Source organism: Pelobates fuscus, chromosome 6 (genome assembly GCF_036172605.1).
Source record: "Pelobates fuscus isolate aPelFus1 chromosome 6, aPelFus1.pri, whole genome shotgun sequence".
NCBI lineage: Eukaryota > Metazoa > Chordata > Amphibia > Anura > Pelobatidae > Pelobates > Pelobates fuscus.
The window spans coordinates 266,038,328-266,058,119 of NC_086322.1; the positions used below are offsets into that span (position 1 = coordinate 266,038,328).

General features: G+C 40.7%; 1 protein-coding gene across 1 annotated transcript; it reads left to right on the plus strand.

The window, feature by feature from the left end:
* Positions 1 to 13,797: 13,797 nt before the first annotated feature.
* Positions 13,798 to 19,567, plus strand: LOC134565798 (nuclear factor 7, brain-like). Its single transcript, XM_063425451.1, has 2 exons — positions 13,798 to 13,959; positions 18,296 to 19,567. Exon 2 carries the CDS (start codon positions 18,341 to 18,343, stop codon positions 19,370 to 19,372), a length of 1,032 nt encoding a protein of 343 aa, XP_063281521.1. The 5' UTR covers positions 13,798 to 13,959; positions 18,296 to 18,340; the 3' UTR covers positions 19,373 to 19,567.
* Positions 19,568 to 19,792: the final 225 nt, after the last annotated feature.

Here is a 19,792-nt window from a genome sequence, read left to right on the forward strand (position 1 = left end):
GGCACTAAACAAGCTCGCCTCGTGGCACGTCCAAGATGGCGGCTGTAGACTCACCACACACTCGCAGCCAGCCTCAACACTACATGCCCAGCCAAAGTAATCCCACAGACATCCTGCAACGCCTTGAGGAAATCTTTCTCCGGTTCTGGGAGAAGCTGGATCAGCGCATGCAGTCAGCCCAGTTCATCTCACAAACCAAGCCACACACCGGTGAGTCGGGGCACACGCGACAGGGAGTGAGGAGGGTGTCCTCGGGCACAGCGGTCACACAGCCAAACACCCCTACTCCACGTAGCCCACCTGGGCTGAAGGCCACCAGGGCTAAAGCCCGAAAGCATCTTCCACATCGGCGGAGGTCCCAGCGCCGTAAACGGCAGCAAAACACCAGACCCCCCAGCTCTCCCACAAGATGAGTAAACTCGGACTCTGGCAGTCACCGGGTTTGTGGCACAGTGATGCAGGCCTGCTCACCAGCCTGGGGCTGGAGGATCACCTCTTCCCGCACCCGCACAGCAGTGGCCCTATACAGCCCGCCAGCGTGCGCCTGTGCCCCCCCGGAGACGAAAGTCAACAGCAAGAGGCAAACTCCTGCACTGGGTATAGGCTGAAGCCGACTACTGTACTAAGGACATGCCGTATCTACACTCAGAAGGTACATTTACTGCTGCCGCGGCATAGACTCTTAATCCAACAACCACACGGAGATACATCTTTTGCGAGCAAGCAAAGGTTTTGGAGTGTTTATCGTCCTAAGCACACTCGGACTGGTATACAGCTAATGTTATGTCTTCATTGGACTTGATCGCTTAAACTTGGTAACCTATGTGATCAGACGGCCTAGCCTGTAACACTGGCGACACTGACACTTTTTAGATTAAGCATGCTCAAAAGCATAATAATGCCCGACCTGCATAGCTAGTACTGCAAGGTTAAACTGTTTATTTTGTTTATGCTGTTTATTTCTCCCTGACGCCAGCTGAAATTCATACGTCCTTGCTAGCTTAAGTTTCATCTGTCATTTATTTCATTTTACATAACTTAAGCCGACATTGAGTTTTCCATGCCCGCAACACTATAATAAGGCTGTATCCTTAATAACGTTGCATACCCGCAGCCGCACTTAAGAAGCTTGTGTCATTTAAGCCTATTCATGCCTGCTATGAAGCTCTGATTATCCGTACTACCTGGCGGGCACTGCAAGTGAGGAGCTATATATTACTACTCAGATTGAACAGTATGTTCTGCTCTGCGTGTATGATCACAGTTAATCTAGCAATGTTTTTGTTTTTCTCTTTTTCTCACTCACCCTAGCTAGTGAATTGAATACAGTTATGATTTATGCTTACAGTTAATATGTGCCTATCCTTAAAACTGGCCCATTCCGTACCAAAAGCGCCAGTGTTCCCACCACTCTAAACCTTACCATTAATTTAAGCCTTCTTACGTGTGGTGATGCTTCAGTCGGCAATAGCCATACATTGAGATATTAACACTCTGATGAATCTTAGCTATGGCTACTTGAGTGTCACAAGTATAACTGGAACTCCGTTATAGACCAATCAACAAGGTTTAATAGCCTGCTCTCCTCTTGTTACATATGTATGAACACTTACTCATGTTTTATGTTTAGTTCAGATAAATGTACGTTAAGCGACTCTTAAAAGATAAAAATGAGGCATTGAAAATAATGCGGAAATGTATTTAACGGTGCTATCGTTGTATCGACCCTACACTGTGAAAATCTTTGCATTTCCCTCTCTTTATTTTGTACCCTTCATCCGTGCCTTAATAAAAGAAAGATTGACAAAAAAAAAAAAAAAAGTATGGCTGTATTTCCAGGGATTCTATACGTTGTACTATATGTACAAACCAGAGTGTTATAAAATCATTATTACATTTCCTGATTTTGCGAGGATAACCATTTATCCCAAGTTCTATTGTATAACCACAATTTCTTTCTCGCTAAATAATACCCTTTTTCCATTAAGCATTGGGTAGCAATCTGTTTTTTTTTATTTTTTTATTATTATTCTTTATTTTAGTTGTGCATATAATTATAACAGTCGCTTGTGAGGTACCCCAAAGGCAGTCCTCTAGCGCGTGGTAGACAGTGTAAACATAGGGGTAGACAGTGGATCTAGCACATTTTTTAGGTAAATGAGGTTATGAACAGTATATATTCACGTTGCTTAGGCATTTTAGTACATAACACGAGATAACATCGCTTGTAACTTTCCGGATAGTGGGTTTTTACGTTGTGTCATAGGCTATTCAAACATAAAATAATTATACATTGGTATATAATCTAGCTCTGCATGTTGGTATAACTGAAGCTAGACTGTAGATAGGCATGCTGTAGAGTAAGTGTGCCCCTGGTCGCATTATTAGTAGCACGTTACATTGCAGCATCATAGGTTAGCATAAAGAGGGTCAGCAAAAATGAAAATCAAAATATAAAGTATATAAGACTTAGGATGTGGTGCATGGCGTCGAGGCAAGAGCAGCCGCTCATGTCATTAAGCGGAGAAGTCCAGCCCGGTGATAGTCCCGCATGCCAGCTTAGCCGATTCCATCAGGTGGTAGGGTAGCTGGATCGCTGGAGTTGGTGGTGCTTGGATGCGCATTGTCTCCTCGGCCCCAGGTTTGCAGGGAGGCTGGAATCCTTGAGCCACAGACTTGGAGTTTGCGAGGGACCAAGTCTTTCTCAATCTTTGGGGTGGCGGAGGTGATGCTGATTTGTTTCAGTCGGTGTGCGGTTCTCCGCCCGCGTGGGTGATGCTTGGAGGGCTTGCCTCGTGTTGCTCTCCGCCTGGGTGAGCGAGTGTGAGATCTCGGGAGTGGTGTGTTACATGTAGTGCTCTGAGGAGGCTTTGCCACGCTGGGGTGACTCGTTTTCCTGCCTCCCTTACGTGGCATTAAGCTTTGGATAGTGGTGGCTTGCAGGCGTGCTTGCAATTTAAGCCAGAAAGCCTGGAAAATCTGATCCAGCCGCCTCATTGTGTAGGTATAGGCGTCGTTAGGTTTCTCCTCTGTTGCAGCCGAGCCACTTGTTGTCGCGTGGGCTGCTTCCGCCATTGTGGGGGTTTGCATGTGTATAAGATCTTTGTGGGCTCTCCAGGGGGGACGGGATATCCCCCGCCGGTCCGGGGGGGGTGGAGTCGTGCTTGTTTTAGCTTCGTTCGTCTGGAGGAGAGCGACCGTCCCTCCCCCAGTCTGAGTCTGGTAGGCCTCAGCCCGCCGATGCGGTTTCCATTGCTTCAGGGCTTCAATTCGGGTAGCCATCAGCAGGATTAGGTGCCCCCAGCTTGGGGATCGCCTTTGGTCGAGGTCACCAGGTTGCCAGCCCAGGATATCACCGGGTGTTTGGCAGTGCCAGCAGGAGCACTTGCGGTGCACATCTTGCCTGCTTGCGGCCCAGGCTCCGCCCCCTCCCAATCTGGTTTTTAACCCTTGACCATTCAATTGGGGTTTGACTTTTCCATTCCCTAGCTATTATAAGTTTCATAGCCATTAAAATTTGTATGGATAGTGCTTTTTTTAGAAAAAATCATGCTTTCCAATCCAAAATTGAAAAGAGCCGTAAGAGATGACATTGGTACTGTTATCTCCGTTAACTCAGATATTAAAGTGAAGATTTTCCGCCATATCTTATCAATCTTTTCACAGGCCCACCACATATGTAGCAGGTTGCCATTGTATTTGTTACACCTCCAACATAGTGAATTGTCTTTGGCTTTAAATTTAAATAATTTTTCAGGATATAGATGCCATCTATATGCAACTTTCAGGTGGAGTTCCTGTATTGATAAGCAATGTGGTATCTTTCCCATTTGGGACCAACTATCCAGGGCCGGACTGGCCCACCGGGATACCGGGGAATTTCCCGGTGGGCTGGTGGACTTGGGGCCGGCAGTGCAGCATTTCACACATTTTTCCCTCCTGTGAGGTTTTGTGTGAGGCTGGGGCAGATAATTACCTAAGTGGCTGCTACACAGACAGAGGTGGCAGCCACCTCCAGCAGGGAGGAGAGAGAGTCTCCCACACTGCCAGCTCCTCGGCCAGTCTGGTAGGATCCAGCCCCCGCACTGGAGCTCCGCCCACCAGCCTCAGCCTGGTGAACTTTCACACAGGAAGAGGAAGTACAGGAAGCACCTGAACAGGATCCACACTGCTAGTGACAGGTAATTGTATGATTGATACTGAGAGAGAGAGAGAGAGAGAGAGAGAGAGAGAGAGTGTGGATGAGAGAGTGTGAGAGACAGACAGAGAGAGTGAGAGAGTGTTAGAGACAGAGAGAGTGTTAGAGAGAGAGAGTGTGAGAGAGAGTGTGTGAGAGACAGAGAGAGTGTTAGAGAGAGAGAGTGTGAGAGAGTGTGTGAGAGACAGAGAGAGAGTGTGAGAGACAGAGAGAGTGTTAGAGAGAGAGAGTGTTAGAGAGAGAGAGTGTGAGAGAGAGTGTGTGAGAGACAGAGAGAGTGTGTGAGAGACAGAGAGAGAGTGTGAGAGACTGAGAGAGTGAGAGAGTGAGAGAGAGAGAGTGAGAGAGAGAGTGAGAGAGAGAGTGAGTGAGAGAGAGAGAGAGAGGGAGAGAGAGTGAGAGTAAGTGAGAGTAAGAGAGTGAGAGACTGAGAGTGAGAGAGTGTGAGTGAGAGAGTGAGAGAGTGAGAGAGTGAGAGAGACTGAGAGACTGAGAGAGTGTGAGAGTGTGAGAGTGTGTGTGAGAGGGAGAGTGTGAGAGTGTGAGAGTGTGTGTGAGAGGGAGAGTGTGTGTGAGAGGGAGAGTGTGTGTGAGAGGGAGAGTGTGTGTGAGAGGGAGAGTGTGTGAGAGAGGGAGAGTGTGTGTGAGAGGGAGAGTGTGTGAGAGAGGGAGAGTGTGTGAGAGAGGGAGAGAGAGTGAGAGAGAGTGTGTGAGAGACAGAGAGTGTGTGAGAGACAGAGAGTGTGTGAGAGACAGAGAGTGTGTGAGAGACAGAGAGTGTGTGAGAGAGAGTGGGTGAGAGAGAGTGTGTGAGAGAGAGTGTGTGAGAGAGAGTGTGTGAGAGAGAGTGTGTGAGAGAGGGAGAGAGTGTGAGAGTGTGAGAGTGTGAGAGAGAATGAGAGTGAGTGTGTGTGTATCAGTGAGCTTGTGGTGTGCTTGTGTGTATCAGTGAGCTTGTAGTGTGCTTGTGTGTATCAGTGAGCTTGTAGTGTGCATCAGTGAGCTTGTGGTGTGCTTGTGTGTTTGTCAGTGAGCTTGTAGTGTGCTTGTGTATCAGTGAGCTTGTAGTGTGCTTGTGTGTGTATTAGTGAGCATGTGTGTTTGTCAGTGAGCTTGTGGTGTGCTTGTGTGTATATCCGTGAGCTTGTGTGTATCAGTGAGCTTGCAGTGTGCTTGTGTGTATCAGTGAGCTTGTAGTGTGCATCAGTGAGCTTGTGGTGTGCTTGTGTGTTTGTCAGTGAGCTTGTAGTGTGCTTGTGTATCAGTGAGCTTGTAGTGTGCTTGTGTGTGTATTAGTGAGCTTGTGTGTTTGTCAGTGAGCTTGTGGTGTGCTTGTGTGTATATCCGTGAGCTTGTGGTGTGCTTGTGTGTATATCCGTGAGCTTGTAGTGTGCTTGTGTGTGTATCAGTGAGCTTGTGTGTATCAGTGAGCTTGTAGTGTGCTTGTGTATATCAGTGAGCTTGTAGTGTGCATCAGTGAGCTTGTGGTGTGCTTGTGTGTTTGTCAGTGAGCTTGTAGTGTGCTTGTGTATCAGTGAGCTTGTAGTGTGCTTGTGTGTGTATCAGTGAGCTTGTAGTGTGCTTGTGTGTGTATCAGAGATCTTCTGTGTGTCAGTAAGCTTGTGTGGGTCAGAGCACTTCTGTGTTTGTCATTATCAAGCTTGTGTTAGTCAGAGAGGTTGTGTGTGTGGTGAGCTTGTCTGTAGTTAGTGTAACAAATAAATGAGTAGGGATGCAAAACCAGAGATACACTTCTAAGGTGCAGATATAAAAATATATATATACAACCTTTCAATAGCGAAGTAGGCGATATCTATATAAAAATAAATAAATCGCACATAGTGTATTACAGAATAAACATAGAGGACACGCAGGAGATCAAGACAGGGAACCATAGAATTTTGCCCAGGTTTAATACATACAAACAATCTAGACCTATAAGACCACGGGACTATGGTTCTGTTGCCAACACACATAGACCAAATTCAAATAGATCGAAAAGAAATTCTACATCTTATCAAGAATCCAACACTCCAAAAATAGGATCTTTTCGTTCTTTTCCCCCCAAAACAACTATTGTGTCTCAGTCAGAAGGACAGGTTAAAAATCAGGAGGTTTTTTTAGACAAGGTGCAAGACCGAAACACTCATTTCTTACCCACACGCAACCGACTGCACAATGTAAGATCCCCAAACAAAAAAAGACCCTACATAGAAACAGAGGATTACCCTCTCCCATCCCAATCCAGGAAATAATTCCTGAGAAAAAAGTTGAAGGTATTTTCAATATTTCCAATATTGACCTTACTCCACATCAATTATCCCTTTTACAAAAAGGTTTGAAATATGCTCCAGCTACTAATCCACAACCGTTTTCTCTATTTCTGGATAATCAAATATTTTTTAAAAAATTAACCAGAAAGAGATTTTTTGAGAAAAGAGAGAGTGAAAAAATAGAAGAACCACCACCTATTAAAAAAGATTCTTCTGAAAATGGTGAATTATCTACAATACCGATAGTACATTCTAAGTTAAAAAACAAGTCCAATTTCTATCCCCACATGGAAAAAAACAAATATCTTGAGCTGTTCAATGAACTTGTTCAGGATGATTTAGAAAAGATCTCACACAATAAATATACCCCAAATCTTTCCAAAAAAGAGAAAGAAGCAATAAAACAATTAACTGATAATTTTGATTTGATTATAAAAGAAGCGGATAAAGGGGGGGGGGGGTAGTCATTATGAGCAGACTATTCTATATGACAGAGGCTAATAGGATCTTAGAAGATTCTATCACATCTAAAACCTTACCCAAAGATCCTACACAAGTATTTTTACAAGATCTAAAAAACCTTCTGTCAGCCGGGATGAAAAAAGAAATAATCACAAAGGAAGAATTTGATTATTTGTTTAATATAGAATGCAAAACGGCAATATTTTACTTCCTTCCAAAAATTCATAAGGATCAAACTAACCCGCCAGGTCGTCCCATCATTAGCGGGATCGACTCTTTATCTTCCAGGCTATCCGAATATGTCGACTTTTTTCTTCAGCCATATGTGCTAATGGTTCCATCATACATTAAGGACACTAGACACATCTTATATGATCTCCAAAAAATAAAGTGGAAATCCACTTATATTATGGCTACAGTAGATGTATCTTCCTTATACACAAGTATCCCTCATTGTAAGGGGTTAAGAGCCATAAAAGAGATCTTAGTTTCCAAACAGCTACTAAATATACACCAGATTGATTTTTTGATTGATTGCATTAATTTTGTACTAACTAAGAACTATTTTTGGTTCGATTCCACTTTCTTTCTGCAGCTATGTGGCGTCGCCATGGGGACAAGATTCGCCCCGAGCTTTGCTAATCTTTACGTGTCCAGGGCTATCACGATGGATGAGGGATCAGGGATCAGGGAGTCCAGGGCTATCACGATGGATGAAGCGGCCGGGGGCGGTCTTGTCCTATGGCGACGCTACATAGATGATGTTCTAATCATATGGGAAGGTCAGACAGAGGAACTGATATCTTTCATTAATAATATCAATAATAACGATTACAATTTACACTTTACATCAGTCATACACCCTACTTCCATTGATTTTCTAGACCTCACCCTTTATGTTGAAGGAGAACAATTAAAGAGCAAAACCTTCTTCAAAAGCACAGACTGTAATACAGCAATTAATAAGTCCAGCCTACATTACGGTCCGTGGCTTACGAATGTCCCTAAGGGCCAAATGATGCGTATAAGAGGTAACTGTACAGATTTATCAACATTTGAGGAACAAAATCAGATTATTAAAAAAAGATACCATGAAAAGGGTTATGATTTAAATAAAATGAATCAGGATGAGGAACAAATAAAAAGTTTGGAAAGACAACTAACAACAGATTTGAATATGCTTTCCCAGGCCAAAAAAATGGAAACAATGGAAACAATTCTAAAAAGACATTGGCACATACTAAGGAAGGATGACATATTAGGAAAAGTGATTCCAGAAAAACCAATGGTGATATATAAAAAGGCAGAAAATCTAAAAAAACATTTAGCACCTAGTTTATTGCGCACAAAAAAGGTTAACACCCGTTTATTTGATTTAAAAGGTTTTTATAGTTGTGGGAAATGCTCCACCTGTAAATTTCAAAAAAGATCCACACATGACTTTACTGGTACTTATACTAATAAAAAGTATGAGATAAAAAAGTTTATCCAATGTTCCACCACGTTTGCTATTTACCTTTTACAATGCGGTTGTGGTGCACAATATGTAGGACGAACAACACGCAAACTACATACTAGACTGGCGGAACATTTTTATAATATCCGTACCAACAAAACGGAACATAGTGTTCCTAAACACTGTAACACTTGCCCGTCTTTTTCATGGGAGAATTTTATGGCCATTGGGATAGATAGAGCGGAAAAAAATTGGAGAGGAGGCAACAGATCTATATTATTGAATAAAAAGGAAGCACAGTGGATTTATAATTTGGGCACCCTTAAACAGGGCCTAAATATGGATATAGATCTTACAGGATTAATTTAAATTCTTTCCCACTTTCTTTCTGTCTTTTCCTCTTTTTAGATACAATATACAATTCTGTTTATAAATTATGTATTTTTGGTTCTGGTTTTAATTTCTGTTTTTTAAGTTTCAGAAATATCTTTGGAGCAAGAACTTCATATTTATTCATTCATTTTATTTTATTTTCATTTTTATTCTTATTGGAGTATCAATATCAATTAATAAATATTTGTATTGGAGTGCCCATATGTATATTCATATTGGTTTTACATTTGTAATAGATATGTATGTTTTTTTGAAAATAATATTTATAAATAGTATTGTGATATACATTTACACGATATGGATGTTAAAGGGTGTCCCATGATTATTGGATACATAACTATTTTTTCATTTTTGAGCTATTCATTTTTTAGCCAGATATTCATTTTTAATCCATATAAGTTCTTTATATTATTAATAGCCTTGTATCTTTTCATTATGGGACATCTTACTGTAACTATGTAAAGGGTTTTTTTTTTCTATGTTCCGTTTTTTTTCGCCTATGCGTTCCAACATGGAACGCACGGAAGTGTTTTATCGCCAAACCGGAACCGGAAGTGATGCCGGACGGATGTAGTGCGTTCCAAACTGAAACGCACACGACGGAGAATCCATACAGGTGAAGCACATTCCGGTATTTTGGCGGCATATTTAAACGGCGACCTGTGAACAGAAAAACAGAATCCCTGAGGAAGTCATCTAGACGAAACGCGTCGGATTATACCATTTGGGGGACTTACTTTGTATGCTGTTACTACCACCTTCGGAGTGGATTACATGCGTTTTTATTTGGACCCTGTTGTAAGTGCATTGAATAATAAATTCTGTTAAGTTTTATTTACATCTGCACTATCATTTGGTCTCTTTTACCTTACAAGGAAAAATAGAAGATTGTGTTTCATATATTCTGAAGATTTTTTCTGACTGAGGATGATGGGCTTGATTATCACTGCAATCTTGTGAGTTCCACATTATCATCCTGCGTGTCCTCTATGTTTATTCTGTAATACACTATGTGCGATTTATTTATTTTTATATAGATATCGCCTACTTCGCTATTGAAAGGTTGTATATATATATTTTTATATCTGCACCTTAGAAGTGTATCTCTGGTTTTGCATCCCTACTCATTTATTTGTTACATTATTGTTTTTGGTGTTGTAAGAGGGCACACTTTTTGGTAGGTTTGCTGTCTTTGTTTTTTAGTGGTTGGGGTATCTCTATTGCCTTGTCTGTAGTTAGGTTGTGTTTGTCACTGAGTTTGTCTCTAGTGTGCTTGAGTGAATGTCAGTGAATTTGTGTACGGCAGTAAGCTTGTCTGTAGTGAGCTTGTGCATGTGTCAGAGAGCTTTTGTGTTTATCGGTGAGCTTGTCTGTAGTGAGCTCTTTTGTGTCAGTGAGCTTTTCTGTAGTCAGTGTGGGTGTGTGCCATTAAACTAGTGTGATTTATTAATGTGGGACATTCTTTTAATATATATATTTTCTGAAATTATACAATTGACACACTGATGCCGATATGCTGATATTGACATGGAGTGTTTCCCTGCTTAAAGAATTGTCCCCAAGCAGAGCCAGTCACAACGGACAGGGAGCGTCCTGGAGGGTGGTGGTTATAGCACTGTAACACCCATGGATCATCTAGAGCGAGGGGCTGCAGGTAAGACAAAAGTCTTCTTCAAAGTGCATACATATAAACAATACAAGCATACTATGTGACACAATGAATTAGAGGGCTGAAATAATTTTTTTCCAGGGCTGCTTTCTGTTCCCAGTCCGGCCCTGCAACTATCCCACCACTGTTCTATAGATATTTGGCATGCTAGTTCCTTTTCCCATGTCTCTAATGCTTTAACCTTCCTAGTTGGAGTCAGGAGCTCAAGAAGATCATACCATGCTCTCACAATTTTTTTATTTGAGTTGATGCACATAAGTCTATCAAATTGATCTTTTAGTTTTTTATCTTGTAAGTCAATAATTTTTGTACCCAAGTAATATTTGATTCTAGTTAATGAGAAATGTTCTTTAACTGTGCAACCAAATTCCCTTTGGAGCTGGGTAAAGGTTTTAAATTGTCTTAATATGTATAAGTCCTGAATTCTTAAGTTTTTTTTTTTTTTTTAAAGACTTAGTGTGAGTTTAAAATCAATAATATTATATTCCAGTACTTCTAATGGGGTGGATATCACACATTTGTCAACAATTTGCATTTTTCTTTTTTTTTTTACTTCTTTATTTTTTTTGTGCATGCAAGAGACATACAGTTTTTCAATGCCCCAACAGCATTTACAAGGTTAACATTGTTCAAGATGATACGTTTGTAGGACATGGTGAAGGATCGCACATTTTTTTTATTTTTAACAAGCATGACCAAATAGTAATGTTGTCAGAATAAGATTGACTAAAATATAATACGATGGAATAATCGATGGTTAACGATGGGTATCGTCTCTTGTGGTATGTATAATGATGAGCCAAAATTAAATAAAAAAGAAATTAAACTTTGCCAAAGAAACTGTGCAGTTGCTGGGTCACTTAAGGTATGTTCAGGTAATGGTCCTAAAAGGCCCACTGGAGCATGAGCTTAACTAAGGTGAACGTATGAGCAGAGTTAATAAGTACCAATTAATGCGGAGTGCCGTTAGACAATATAGTGGGATCCGTTGTGGCATCACAAATCGGTGCGGCCCAAGATTTGAGTGTGCATGGGTGGCAGGCCAATATCCTGTGAGATATGTGTGGGTGGTAGCAAGCTGGTGTGGTTAGCTACTCTGTGAAATTGCAGTAAAGGGGGGGGGGGTTGATTGCCCCTGGGTGTGTGTGAACGAATCGGGAGTAAGGGGACCCCCTATGCGCTGTGCACAAGTGATGCACTTGTATAGCACTGTGTTCGGTATCGGATTGAGCCTCAGTTGCCGGTGCCCGTGTCGCTATGTGCGGGAGGTATGTGTGGCTCTGCTGCCCTAGTGGCCTGGGTGGTCACGGTGGCAGGGAGGTGAATTTGTGTTTGGTTGGGCGTTATCCAGCGGCCACCGTGTGACCCAAAAGTGTGTGTGTGTGAGTGCCTCTGCGGCTAGTGTGCAGACTGATTGTGTCATCAAAAACATAAACATATATTCAAACCATAGATACACACTTCCTACAGCAATAGGACAAAATTATGAGAGGTTGATGCAGCTCAGCCGGCCCGTTAGGGCCGCTCAGGTAGTGGCTACTGTCTGTGCCGTGTGGGTTGAGCCTCTTGGAATGAAAGTCTCGGAATTAGCTGGGTTCCACTCGTGTGGTCTGGAGGGTCTGCTCCGTTGCTGCAGAGAGTCTGGTGGAAGGACCAAGGTAACGAGGTCTTCGCCTCCTGCAGGTCCGCTATGAGGCATGTGTTTCCTCCCTGAAACACCTGGAGCTTGTGGGGTGAGCGTCATTGGTATTGAATATTATGTGCGCGGAGTAGGATTGTGAAAGGCCTCAGGGTTGAGCGCCATGCCATAGTCCCTCTGTATAGATCCATGTAAAACGATAGGGCCATGTCCTCAAAGAGGTATGGTGTGTTTCCCCTGACGGCGGTCATAACTGCTACCTTGTCCTGTCATTTTTAAAATTTGACAATTAAGTCCCTGGGTGCCGTTGATGGAGCCGTCGGTGGTTTGGGGATTCTGAACATGCCGTCTCCCTTGGCCTGCTTCGGTTGGAGTATTTTGCTTATAAGGCGCCTCATGAGGTGAGGAAGTTCCGATTCTGGGACTGACTCTGCTATACCTCTGATCTTTATGTTGAGGGGTTTTCTAGCAGGAAAATCTTTGATTTTCCATTGATTCCTCTCCATTATATAAGAGGCTTCAATAATCAAAATAAGAGGATCATGATCCGACCAAGCAAAGGAGGCTATCGTACTTTCCTGGCAATTTCTTATTAAAGGACCACGATAGTGCCAGGAAAACATACTCGTTTTCCTGGCACTATATTGCCCTGAGGGTGCCCCCACCCTCAGGGTCCCCCTCCCGCCGGGCTGGATGGAGAGGAAGGGGTTAAATCTTACCTGTTTTTCCCCACCGGGCTCCCTCTGCGCGGGGAACTCTCCTCCTCCTTTCCCCGTCATCGACTGAATGCGCATGCTCTTTTTTTTTAGGCAAACAGCATGCAGAGTTACAACTTTTGGCTTGAATACAGTAAGATTTTGCTATATTTATGGAGGCATGAGGGGCCCAGGGAGGCTAGATGGTGGTTTTAACACTATAGGGTCAGGAATACATGTTTGTGTTCCTGACCCTATAGTGATCCTTTAACTCCTAAATGAGAACTGAGCAGTGAAACTGCAGGGGTACGACCTATAAACTAAAACTACTTCAGTTGTTGTGCTGCTTAGAGTAATCCTTGCATCATTAAAGGGTTACTCCTTTGAGTGTTTTGAAGTGGTCATGGTGCCTATGTCAATTCTGTACATATTTCTGTGCACATAATGCCAATCATTGGCTGAGAGCTGTCAGCTGATGCTCTCAGCCAATGAATGACCAATAGGATGTGATTAGCCATAGAGGACCATCGGTGCCTGGCGCTGTCCCAGTTAAGAGGGCAAACCTTTGCAAAACAGTACCCTGGCCCCGTTTACTTGGAAATGGAGCCAGGGTACTTTTCGCATCATAACCACTACAGCGAATGTAGTGCCTATGGTGCGTGGAGTAATGTATTTAAATGTAGAATAATTAAGTTATTTATTTTAAATAAGTTATTAATCTTATATATTTTATCTTAGATAAATAGGCTGACTTTTTAGTTTTTATTTGTAACTTTGAATCAACAGGCACGTGTATTGCTAAGATACATATCCTTTTTCTTTTATTGCGATATTATTTTTCAATGCTGTGATCCTTGATTGGAAGAATGCGAATGTGTTTGGTCGAAACCTGTTCAGTTTGTGCGAAAACAAAATAATAAAATGCACCACCCTGGTCAAACACAAGCAATCCTCAATATTACTGCATACATTTTTTATGACAGATCTATTATTTTTTTTTCAAGCAGCTCCTGCCTGCAGAGGTCATTAGACAGAAACACAACAAAGAAACGAAACTAACGAGGAATTGAAACCATATAAACATTGAAGAAACTGAAGCTATGTAGTCATTCGTGTCTGCAGTCAAATAAGTGTTGCTTATTCTTGTCCTGGGCTGGCTGTGCAATAATCTCAGGTATGGTATTCCATTTAGAACTTTATAAAGCCGAGGTATATGTTACAGGAATGTGATAGATTTTTGCGTGTTTTTGTCATTGTTTTGCCTGTTTACTTCAGTTGCTTGCTAGATAGGAGAGATAGGAAGAGGAGGACAGTTTGTGATGAAATATTAAATAACTGTATCGGCTTTCCATTTCAATCTTTATATTGTTACGTGTAACTTTTATATTTTTTTATTTATTTTTTTATCATTATGATTTAAATAGCATTATCATCTTCCACTGCCTGGTGGTACAAGGAAGGGGTGCACTGACAAAAGTGAACAAGGCGATTGGAAAGGATAAAGGGGAAATGTTTAAACAAGCATTCAGTCTTGGGGTATTACCCCTGCCTTACAAACGTGCAGGCAACAGTAACAGTATGTTAAGACAAAAGTGGTTTTAGTTTTTATTTTACTCAATATTACTAAAGCAGAATTAGCCCTTTTTATTGTTCTTGTTATTTTATTATCCCAAACTTTTTGCGTTTATTGTTTTTTGATTGTAGGTGGAAAAATATGGACATACGGTAAATATATGGGTCGCTATTGAGACTAGGGCTAAAAAACTTCTGTACTTTCAAGCGGCACTTCGCTATTGAGACTAGGGCTAAATAACTTCTGTACTTTCAAGGGGCACTTTGATCACTATAACCACTACAGGCTACTGTAGTAATTATGATGCCAGGAGTTCCCACAGGAAAGACTTAGGAAGGCTTTGAAAACTTGGGGGTCTGTTGCCGACTCCCCTAGATCCTTAAGCTCCAGTTAGGAGCTTCCGTTAGCTCCAATGATCTAAGCCCTGCTGTGCGGAGCCAGCTGTTTGACTGACAGCATCATTATTTTTAAGTGGTTTGAGTACTTACTGTGTGACGATGCCAGGGTACTCCTGACATCAAAACCACTACAGTCGACTGTAGTGCTTATGGTGCTTGGAGTGTCCTTTAAAGTAATTCTATACCCCAGATTTATGGTTTACCGAGTTTCTACCTATACTTTGCACTGTCATAACACAAAGCAAACACACTGATAACGACTTATCTCTGACTCATTCCTTCGCAATAAATGTCACTTGTGGAATTTGTGGGCGTGCCACAAAAGTTCTGCATAATAAGTTAACTCCCAAATACACTTTTCGATGATAGCATCTGAGCGAGGGGCAGCAGGTAAGTAAGAATTTTATTGATACATGCTATATTTACTGTGTTTTGAATTTTTAATACTATGTTCATGTATCCCTATATTTAACAAATATAAGAGAGAGAAGTTAAATGTAAAAATCCACACCTCTTTATTTTGAAGCTGGGCGTATCTCGGCTCCCTGTCAATCAGTGTCAATCATTGTTATAAGCTGTGTTCTTTGCACCTGGCAGTCAGCATCCAGAAACCATACAGAGAAGAGAAGAAATGAAACAACTTTAGAGGTGATGTTTCATTCAAATGGTGTGAAGTCCAGAGAAGTGTCTGTTTATCTTTAAAGGGACACTATAGTCACCGAAACAACTTCAGCTTAATGAAGCAGTTTTGGTGTATAAAACTGCCTCTGCAGTCTCACTGATCAAGCCTCTGCCATTTGGGAGTTAAATCACTTTTTTATGCAGCCCTAGTCACACCTCTGAACATGGGACTTACACTGCCTTCCTAAACACTTCCTGTAAGGGATCATCTAATATTTACACTTCCTTTATTGTAAATTCTGTTTAATTTAGAATTCTTATCTCCTGCTGTGTTAAAACCTTGCTAGACCCTGCGGGAGCCTACTGTGTGTAATTAAAGTTACATTTAAAGAACAAGAGATAAAAACTGTTAAAGTAAGTTACAACTGATTGAAAATGAAACCACTTTTTTTTTTACAGGATGTGTCAGTCACAGTCAGGGGCAGTGTGGCTAGGGCTGCATTAACAGAAACAAAAGTTATTTAACTCCTAAATGGCAGATAATTGAGCTGTAAGACTGCAGGGGCATGATCTTTACACCCAAACTGATTCATTAAGCTAAAGTTGTTTTGGTGACTGTTATGACGAGTTCACTTTAAGACAAAAGAGATCTGGTATACTGTTCGAAATATATTGAAATGGACATTCAAGGCGACGGTGATTTAATGTAAGAAAAGAGGCATTCATCTATATTAATGTCTGAGTGGAAGATCGGATCAGATCCAGGCTATAACTAGCATTCCAGACACAAGTGGCTGCAGCCTGTGTACCAGACAGAGTTATTTCTGTCATGGGAAAACAACATATCATATATAAATGGCAATCTTAATTTGTCTCACCATATGTCTAATGTCTTTTTGAACAGTTTCAACATACTGTATACAACTACCTATCTAAAACTATATTCTGATTTCATTTAAAGAGACACTATAGTCACCCGAACAACTACAACTTAATGTCCCTGCAGGCCTTTAAATGTAAACAAAGCCTTTTCAGAGAAAATGCAGTGTTTACATTGCTGGCTAGATACACCTCTAGTGGACGGGGAGGGAGGAGTGGGCACCTAAACCCTAAACGGTGCTTTTAAACCTACAGTATTCCTGACAATATTGTGTCCCTTTAAAGGAGAACTGTTATTTACTAAATGTGCCTTACGCATTTCAGGCAACATCACACAGTGATGCTGTGTTATGTTTTGCAAGAGAAATGGACCTGGGGCTGCAGCTCCATCAGCCCCTATGTTAATCCACCTTAAATAGCTCTGTGCATATCGGTTTAGTAAATATTATTCATAGCTGCATCATGTTCTGCTAGCAATTTCTCAGATACAATTCAAATATTTTAATTACAGTATTAAATTTAAGTAAATTTAAGTTTAGTCCTTGACTGTATTTAACAGAACACTCAAAACACCTAAATTAAAGAGTGTGTACGTATTTTCTTCTTCTTTTTTTATGTTAATAGAAATTGGCACTTTTATAAATAAACTTTGTTACACCTCCCCGGTTATGATACAACTTATCTTCAAATTCTCCAATTGGAGAGCCACAGTATGTCAGTAATGGGGAGGGTGGGAGGGGGTTGCAGTAACTGCAGACACTAGATCTGCAGCTATTCCAAGACAAGATTTTATGTGCCCCCAAAACAAACAGACAAAACATACATTATATGCCTATTGTCTTTGGGGTTATAATTACTAAATTGTTATTTTTCTTAAAATGGCAGATATTGAACTGCTATCTTTCCCATATTCCAAACTGTTTTATATCGTGTATTAATTAAAAAAAAATTCCAAATTACAAGAATATTACAATATTACAAGAAATTACAAAAATATAATTACAAGCCTACCATTTTTAAAATTTAATTTTTCTTTTTTTTTTTTTTTTTATAAATTTTGCTCAGTGAGCTCATGGCTCCCCTACCTGGTATTCTTAGAAGCTATGTGTTATCTAAATATTAACAGGTAAAATTGCTATGCTCTTATATTATAATTTATAGAGCGCCAACATTTTACAGTCTACCTATCTGTAAGCAGGTAAGTTCACACAAGTCCATTTTGTCCTTTTCATGCTGTAATATAATATAAAGATATCACCATGGGCTTTTTCAAGAGCAAGATATTTTGTAGATAAATATATCTAACGATGTTACCCACCACAATTGGACATTTGAGACTATAGATTACCTCCTGCACATGCCAACGTGTACATGAAGCCATATGGGTAGGAATCTATCTATAGTTTATTTCTGGCTATGTGATATTAAAGGGTCACTCCAGATCCCTAAACTACTTTAGCTTGCTGAAAACATTTATGTGTGGAGCGTGTGTCCTTTTTTTTTTTTTTTTTTTTTGCAAAAAGTGCAGATTTCAGTATAAATTGACACTTTTATAACTTAACCTGGTTAAACCCCTTGGCTTTCAATCAGAAAACAGGTAAAGTTACTTCCTGGTTTCATTAGCTCAATGCAGCTGACCTCAAGAGGCAGGAATTGCCCAGAGCACCTGCCTTGCAAAGACTTCTCATTGAGCTGCATTGGGAAGTCTGTGATTGGACAGGCACAGAAAGTCTGGGCGGGGTTAGAAGGGGAAAGGTTGCAAAGGCAGCAGACAAGAGAACTGCAGGGTTTGCAAGCTGATTTTAGATATATTCCTAATGAAAAAATACATAATTAAATGCATGCAACCTTTCATTTGGGATATATCTTCTAAACTGTGATTTTTATAAATTTTGTATTTGGGCAGTGGAGTGTCCCTTTAAATCTTTTCACCCATGTACATTTTAAAAGGGAATGATTATCTCAGACAGTTGGTTCTAGATCTTTGCAGAGCATTCTAGATCATTGTACTTAAACCTGCGTTTTCTTTCTTCAAATAGAATTCTATATATCAAGACCTAACCAGTTCATCAAGACCTTAAAAGATGGAAGATAAAGATACATCAACTCTTGAACCGAAGGTTGTCCTACTGAGTGATGTCAAACTCCAGCTTTTACGTATAAAAGACGAATCATGGGAAATGATTGATGAATTTGAGGATAAAATTATGAAACTAGAGGTGAATTCAGCCCGAGACAAGGAGAGAACTTATGATTTATTTCAGGATCTACAAGAATTACTTAGAAAAGAGGGGAATATGCGTTTAACCGAAAATGAAATAAAGGAAGAAAAGGCAAAGACAGTTTTAGAAACAGCCATCCTGGATTTGACTGAAATATCAACTAACATCACTGACCAATTGGAGAAAATGGAAAGTAATTCATCAATGAGACGTTTTCTGATCAAAACCAGGAAGAAAAAGGAAATGTTAACTACTCAGTTGAAGGCAATGGATGGACTTGAGACACAGTTTAATGGATTTATGTCTCCACTTCATCTCCGAGATTGGAACGGAATGAGACATATTGTAAAACCAATTCCTGAACCTCTTCATTTTGACCCAGAGAGTGCACATCCTAATCTCATCTTGTCTCCAGACCTCAGACAAGTAAAGTACAGCAATTCTACTAAGAAATTGAAGGGAAGTAAACTCTGTTTTGAGCCAGGGCTTTATGTACTGGGGGTTCCAGGATTCCAGTCTGGCCGTCACTACTGGGAGGTCCATGTGGGTAACAGAAGCAATTGGGTCATCGGCATTGTAAAAGAGTCAGTGGAACGTAAGGGAGTACATGAACTGAGCCCACAAAATGGGTACTGGGTCATACGGAAGCAAACACACAATACATTTTATGGTATCGGGGATCCCCCTCTTCGTCTAGTACTGAAGAACCAACCCACTAGGATTGGAGTGTGTCTGGATTTTTTTGCTGGTCATGTGGCCTTTTATGACACAGACACAACTCTTCTGATCTTTCAGTTCAATGATTTTCAAGTAAAGGAGAAAATGTTTGCTTTCTTTTGCCCAGGAATAGCTATGCAAGATGAAGACTGGTGCTCATTAACATTGTGTCCTTAAGACACCAGTTGTGAACTATAGACAAAAAACAACAACAAAACATATAATTATTCTGATTCCATTTACTGTGATATGAACTAACGCCATGCTCCTCAAAAGACAACTGGAATATGTTAATTTCAAAAGACACATCCTCCCAAGTGTGCATTTGTGAGAATCTGCGTGCAATATACTCTGCATTCTGACAATTTTGGTCAAATTCAGGTGACACAGAGGGATATTTTTAAAAAAACTGTGAATCTTGTTGACATTGGAGCAATCTATCCAAAACATTTGGAAAAGTTCTCCAGATCAATAGGTGATTTTTCTCCCTTAATGCTATCTTGACCATAGTCATTTCTCAAGTCATTAAAATTCACTGTTTTGTTAATAGAACCCAAAAATATATGTTTTACATGATAAAATGCATCCATATATTTT

Coding starts and splice junctions, on each gene's coding strand:
- LOC134565798 (XM_063425451.1), top strand. CDS start 18,341: ATGGAAGATAAAGATACATCAACTCTTGAACCGAAGGTTGTCCTACTG.